A 6862-nucleotide genomic window follows, 5' to 3' on the forward strand; every position below is an offset into this window, starting at 1 on the left:
TCGGCCAAGCCCGCTTCCTCTCGCTATTCTTGCCGCCATGGGAACCACAGACGAAGACAGAAGGGTTGGTTGTGCGCCTCCCACAACCGTCAGCCGCGCGCCTGTACGCCCTTGGCCTCGCGCCTCCCTTGCCACAAGTTGGTGCCTTGCCCCCCCTAACTGCATGCCTCTCTCATTATGAGTTGCGCGCCTCCCGCGTTTCTTTCAAGTTAATTGTGTGGGACGTATGACAGATCTCACATGCTTAGTTCTCACTCATTGTTTGTTATTGCTCGGCCCATCACATGAGTTTCTTCGAATGGATCGTGTGTGATATGCAGACTTATCCACACACGGTTATTCAGTAATGTGTGCGACACACCCTCCTATCATACACCATCACAAGGCGACCGTTTGTAGCTGTGTTTGTGATACGAGGTTTTAACCATGTGTGATGGACAATACTACACTTGTGCCGGACCTAATAATAGAAGCCTCCGGATTGCCTGTGGTCGTCCTCTCTTTCAATCCTAAAACCGACCGGAACACTGCAAATCGTAACCAGACTATGAGTCTACGACTATATCAAGCGTATACGTACGGCCGGAGATATATATGCAAGCATGCACGTAGACACGGTCCCGGTCACACACGGCACGTTAACAACATTAGTAAGTGTGCACGTGCAATGCACGTCTCCATCCATACACATGATGAACATGAGTATAATGAGTAATAATGCTCACAAGGCATGTCTCAGCTGATGTATTCGACCTTACAAATTTTATGTTCAACTTTTGTGGTAAAAGAACCAAGAGCAACGACTGAAGTGCTGCAATACAACCGAAAGAAACCCAGACATATCTTTTGTCTACTACTCCCTTCATCCCATAATATAAGAGCATTTTTCACGAAAATTCGATATGGCTCATACTACCATATAGTCCTATTATCTTAGCGGTTTGTCCTCCTCGAGATGTGCGGGTCTTCACGTATTTCTTGCTGTATAGTGCTTCTCCATTCATTTCTGCACAGTGTTGAGGTAGTTTGTCTCTTGTCATTGATGAGGCCCAGCTAGTTTGGTCCAGTACGTCAACATTTTCCTGGACCGGTTAACTGTAGCACCACGTCCGCTCCTTCGCGTTACCAAACAGGCCCACTGTGCACATGGCGATGATGGCTACCGTCTTTACCGTGGCAGCTACCCTTTATGCACTGTTCAAATTTTGAACATTCAAACTTTCTGGAGCCACCTCGCGCACGACAGCCGCATGACACTCCTTCAGTTCCACTGTCTAGCGGGTAGTCGGTTTGACTTTCTTTCCATAGGAAACACTTTTTGTTAAGATCTAACAAGACATGGACGGCTCGGTCTTAAACGTGCAGGCAGCTACAAATTAACAGGTTTACACTTTTTGTTACAAGTAGAACAGGATATCCAGTAAAGCTATGCAGTCTCAGCATTAGCCCCTTGCCCGGCCGGTCTGTCTGCACGCGTTCTTCCTATGTCCAACCACGCCGCAGTTGCTGCACATTGCCTCCTTCCTAGGATTTTTCGGGGTGTCTCCTTGCTGTGGGCAAGTTGTTCGTTTGTGCCCCTTAATCTCCTCTTCGCCGTGCTTTCGTAAGGTGCTCTGTTCCTAACATTCATTGGCCTTCCCGGATTTCTCTTCTTCGCCGGCGGTTCCAAACCTGCTAAGGCCTTGTTCGGTTGCACAATGTTTGAGGGGGATTAAAGGGGATTGTGAGGGATTACATCCCCTGTATGTCAAATTCCTTCCCAATCCCCTTCAAACCTCTCCAATCACCTTGGGGAAGGGAATAAACGAACAAGCCCTAAAGGATGGCTATGCTCGGAATTCACTTCATCAGCCTCTGGATTACATGTTCTCTGTCTCGCGGCTCCGTCTTGTTGGCCTTTGTTCTGCACACGGTCCTCCAGTCTTAGTCCATCCTTTGCCTTATCAAACGGTGTCATCACCAGCAGCGCTTGATTCAATAGACCCATCAGAGTTTCGTAAGCTTCCACACTCGTGTCTCCGAGCCTCACTAACTCCAGTGCATGTACATTCTGTTATTTCTGAAAGCTAGCGTAGTATTTCTGAAAGTTAGCATAGTAGAGCTAATCTGATCTCGCTCGTAGTGCTGTAGGTGCTCTAGTAGTATGGCACGAGCATCCTTTGTCCATCTCTTCACAATGTGCTTCTCTGGGATCTCACCATCCCCAAAAAATCCATCACCTGAGAAACAGAGCAAAACACATGATCACGAAATGATACCACTAACATACTGGTTGCTACTTACAAAAAATCATTAGGAAAACACAAAAAGGCGGAGGAAACAACTTTCAGGATGTACAACAAAGTATAACCATGTGTTCGAAAAGCCCGCACCCACACTCGAAATGTGAACCATTGTCCTGCATCTTAACCATGAATACTACTCTGCTCTACTTCTCTCTCTTCGCAGGCCCAACTGCTCAAACATGGCCCTAGTGCACACCTTGCTTGCATCCAACTCAATTGACGAGTTGGTCCGCAGTACTAACCCAGGCTACTCAGATTTTACATTTAGGTTACCCATTTCTATTTTTGGTTAAGTATATCCAACAACAAGACATCAACTTACGATTTTTGTTCTCTTCTCGTAGCTCATTAGATGATGGGTCAAACTGCAGCCTCATGTATTACATGACAAACTTATGCCTTGGTGAACCTGGTGGCACATAATTCTTTAGCCTATGGTTTGCACTCTCACTCTGCTGGGTGCCAGACATTTTGTGCAGAAAACCATTTTGAAGTACGGCTTAACCCATTTCTTGTATTTCAAATAGCTAAGTCATGTACGAGTGGGTCTTCAGGTTGTATTTCTCGATCAAATGTGCCCAAGCTTCTTCGAACTCATCCACCGTTAACATGGTCTTGACAACCTTGTGGAACTCTTGCCTGAATTCAGTTCTCTTGCCATACAAAGCACCAAGACTTTCTTTTGCTTTCTTTAGGACGTGCCATTTGCACCACCGGTGGACTGTATCCAGAAGTGTTGTTTTTATAGCTACCTCCATAGCTCTGCACTGATCTGCAACACAGTGTCATATGTCAGTTCGACTAGTAATATAGTAAGGCCTCCACCACAAAAAAACATATAAGTCATGAACAAGACATTTCAGGGACACGCACCCGTCAATATGGTTCTCGGTGCCACACCACCCATCATCCTAAGGAACTCCGTGAAAACCCACTCGAAGCTTTCTACTTCTTCATCCCTAAGCAGCACCCCTCCCAGCAAGATGCTCTGAAAATGATTATTAACCCCAACAAACAGCCAAAATGGCATGTCATACATGTTTGTCCGATATGTGGTGTCGAAGGTGACAACATCACCAAAGAACTTGTACTTTAGCCTACTATGCCCTGTTGTCCACATTAGATTTTTCATCCTGCTCTCGCCATCAGCCTGAACCCGGAACAAAATATCAGGGTCCTTTGCACCTAGTTCATTGAACACTTCAATTGTTTTCTTCACATCATCATCTGGCTCGTCCCGACCTATTTTCCCGCACAAGTTCCAAAGCACCCTCTTCGCGAAAGGCACATTTTCAATCGTCCCGAAGAACCCTCCAATTGTGATGTACACTTTGCTGATGTTGATGTTATTCTTCTGCAGGTTCCTCGCCAGATCCCTTGTGTAAACATCAATGTGCTTGTGGGATGGCCAATGCAGCATCTCACCACAGTTAGGGGCCATGACATAGTTGTGCTTTACTCGATGCTCCGTTATGTACCACCCATTACCCGATGTCCTCAACAGCCCGATCATCGCTGGACACTCGCACCGACATGACCTTGTGTTCTCACGGAGATGCTTCCCCTGTGAAACAACAGTTTTATCAAGAAAAAAAAACAAGTGAGGAATCACACAAAGATTGATTGATTTTTTTAATTCTTCTGGAGATATACTCTTTTTTTTACTTATTGAGCATCCACAAACAATCTCCTGCATGGTCTTCCTTTTTTCCCGGTTGAACCGGCCTTTTCCATATCTGATGCCAAAGCCATGCTCCTACAAATACAGATTGTAAAAATCATAAGCCTCTATCAACGATTCGAAAGTTGTGCCCAACTCATGCTTTACGACCTCGTCTCCTTCCCTTTACGCAAATCCTTTGATGGTCTTCTCAAGCGTACCCATCCTACCAGGGCATGGTGTTCGCTTGATAGGATTCGCCCCTCACACGGACTCTACTACACAATTGTAACAATAGAGGATCGCAGCATGATTTTTTCAGTACAAATACATAAAGGGGGAAAATGGCTCTCCTGCACGCGAAAAAAGAAGAGCGTTAGAGTAAAATGAATTTCAGGGCACCCTAGCTGTCCTGAATGCCATCACAAGAACCTAGTACCTTGCCGGCATTCCGGCCCGATCCTCTGTCCACCGCTAAACACTAGCATAGCATCAGCCCACAACGCTATGACCCAAATGAGTTTGCACGTCGAGTTTTCATTTCCCCATCTCTTTTTCCCTGTTTTTTCCGAATCCTAACATTGACTTATGACTCCGTCATAGAACAACACCATCTCCCTACTAAGCATTTTTTTTTTATTTTTTTCTTTCATGATATTGATTTATACGGACCATCACTAATGCTGTTTGCTACACAATTTTTTTTCATAACTTGATTCCCTTATTTCTTCCTCTTTTTCATAACAAATTTTCTACAGGGGACAAAATCTTCAGAGAAAGGGCGGAGGGGTGAAGATGCGTACCTCTGAATCCACCCCGGCGCCTTCGGATGTGGCTTCACCGCCGACTCGCCGACTCCGCTGGAGCGCTGTCGCCGCTGCCCTCCCCCCCGGCATCACCGCAACTATCCTGAACGGCCACTGACGAATCTGGCAGGCCAGTCCCTCGCCAGCCCCACACCTCGCTCCCCTCATCATGCGCAGAGCCCACAGACGGAGCACCGCCACTGAAGATCGGCAAACTGCGCTAAAAAGCAACAGAACGAGCGGTGTCAATTTTGCCTACCAGATTAGGAGCGATCCAAAACAGGGCCGGCTCGAACAAGAGAGGGGCTGGGGAGCAGGGTGGCGCACCTGCAGACTAGATCCGGGGGGAAGTCGACGACACCCCCGCCTACGCTCCCCGTCAGTACGGCCGCCGCTTCCGCCAGCGCTCGAGCAGTGAGCTCCTCCATGCCCTTATTTGCATCAAACACTTTTTTCTTTTTGTTTTTTCCGCCTGCGCACAGGGGTAAGAGAAGACCCAAGGACGCACCGCCCCCTCCCACCCAACACACCCGCCATTAATGCGCCATAGCATAAACACGAGAGGCAAAGAATCTGGACCATGGTCCAGAATCCCGCACACACCTGTACCGGTGGTCCAAGTCTGTCTACTCCGTAACATGCAGCGTGGGCTCTCCTTGTATTCATACGATGGACCCCACTTCGTATCTGTACGCCGCACGACGGCAGAAGGTTTACGCGATTTTCCAGCGCTCGCCATGTGCGCATTAAGTGTCTGCGCCACCTACCGATCAGGGCATCTCAACGGCTGAGATAATGCTATTATATGGTTGTATGAGCCATATCGCTAGACACACTAATCTAGTGTTAAAAACATTCTTATATTATGGGACGGAGAAACTCTATGCTTAAGAAAAATTCGCAAAAAACAGGATGTTTTTTTTAAGATTGGTCTCTTTAACTTTGATAAATATATCTACTACTGGCATAAATGGCATACAACTTCGTCTCTAAAGAAAAGTAGGAGGTGTCTCAATCTATTTTGAAAACCTAGTCATGGTATATAGACAAAACGTGTGCTTGTCCAGTGAGCACATCATTCATCGTATTCAACTCCATACTCTTACAACAAATCTAGAATGATGGAAACGATATACTAACTCACACACAAAATAAGCTTAGCACTTACTTCATCTTCCTGTTCTTGGCTTGTTGTGTGTCTCTTTGTCTTGGTTGTCGAGAGGTCAATAGTCATCTCCTACTCAGCAGCTGGCTGCATTGAGTCTTCTTGTTTGCCAAGCCAAGGTGCTGCAGGAATGGACATTGTAGGTGTAATTGGTCTTCTTGCTAAACTGAACCCTGGAAGTGATGTCAGCATGTGTACCAATACCTAGTAATCATGGACGTCTCTCTATAAACATAAAAAAACCTAATTATACTTGAACAATAAAAAATACCACATTTTCCATAGCGTAGTTCATCCAAACAATTTCTTGAACTAAAAAAATTGAACATAAATTATGAAATGGTGTATCAAGTGAAATGAATAGAATATAGTGAACTGCTTATATGCAGGAATGATTTAAGAAGTTCGTTCCACCTACCTGCAATAAATTGTGTAAGGGCAGTGATATAATTTCTCTTTGGTTTGTGTATATTTTTATGGAGAGTATGCAATTGTACCATAATTTTGTAGAAGAGAACACAAGTTACAAGAACACCCCAAAGGGGGACGACATCCACGCTCCACCACCAACACATATCACAATGACTACTCACATAATCCAGCCATCCTATTCCCTCATGCAATTAGGTCACAAAGAATGAGAACACAGAGTGTTGCCACGTTGACTTGAAGCTGAGCATTGTTGAACGCCCTAGCATTGTGTTGCTTTTATAGGCTATAGCACACAAGCATCACAAGAGAATCAAAACCACATTATTTAGCTTTGGAAATGAACTGGCGAGACCTCCCCACCAATCCGGAATATTATCGATGACAAAAGGGGCAGGGACAACATCGAAGACATCGATACCATACCTGTCGAGTATATATGCACTGAAGCGGGATGAGGTCGCAATGTCCTCTTCCTGCTCAGAGAAAACAGGGCCAAATATGTACCTGCAGCTCT

At 45.7% G+C, this 6862-nt stretch overlaps 1 protein-coding gene across 4 annotated transcripts; it reads right to left on the minus strand.

Moving 5' to 3' along the window:
• Nucleotides 1-1351: 1351 nt before the first annotated feature.
• LOC123187923 (protein FAR1-RELATED SEQUENCE 5) lies at nucleotides 1352-5380 on the minus strand. 4 transcript variants are annotated; one of them, XR_006494241.1, is made up of 7 exons: nucleotides 5079-5345; nucleotides 4749-4966; nucleotides 4117-4298; nucleotides 3951-4041; nucleotides 3159-3849; nucleotides 2608-3057; nucleotides 1352-2219 (listed from the first exon to the last, which is right to left on the minus strand). XR_006494241.1 is itself a non-coding variant. In XM_044599920.1 (5 exons), the coding sequence occupies exons 1-4, from the start codon at nucleotides 5177-5179 to the stop codon at nucleotides 2813-2815; spliced, it is 1452 nt and encodes a 483-aa protein (XP_044455855.1). In that variant the 5' UTR covers nucleotides 5180-5379; the 3' UTR covers nucleotides 1352-2219; nucleotides 2608-2812. The 4 variants fall into 4 exon arrangements, 3 of the variants coding, with proteins under 3 accessions (XP_044455855.1, XP_044455873.1, XP_044455864.1); XM_044599920.1 differs by lacking the exon at nucleotides 4117-4298 and having other exon boundaries at nucleotides 3159-4041; nucleotides 4749-4971; nucleotides 5079-5379; XM_044599938.1 differs by lacking the exon at nucleotides 4117-4298 and having other exon boundaries at nucleotides 3159-4041.
• Between the last annotated feature and the right edge of the window lie 1482 nt (nucleotides 5381-6862).

The sequence above is a fragment of the Triticum aestivum genome, chromosome 1A (genome assembly GCF_018294505.1).
Source record: "Triticum aestivum cultivar Chinese Spring chromosome 1A, IWGSC CS RefSeq v2.1, whole genome shotgun sequence".
Lineage (NCBI taxonomy): Eukaryota > Viridiplantae > Streptophyta > Magnoliopsida > Poales > Poaceae > Triticum > Triticum aestivum.

What these genes read in the sequence shown, in the direction of transcription:
- LOC123187923 (XM_044599920.1), bottom strand. Translation starts at nt 5,179, where the DNA reads ATGGAGGAGCTCACTGCTCGAGCGCTGGCGGAAGCGGCGGCCGTACTG. An exon ending in CCCCCGGATCTAGTCTGCAG is followed by an intron (nt 4,972 to 5,078) that starts GTGCGCCACCCT and finishes GTTGCTTTTTAG; the next exon opens with CGCAGTTTGCCGATCTTCAG. An exon ending in ACCGAGAACCATATTGACGG is followed by an intron (nt 3,058 to 3,158) that starts GTGCGTGTCCCT and finishes ACTGTGTTGCAG; the next exon opens with ATCAGTGCAGAGCTATGGAG.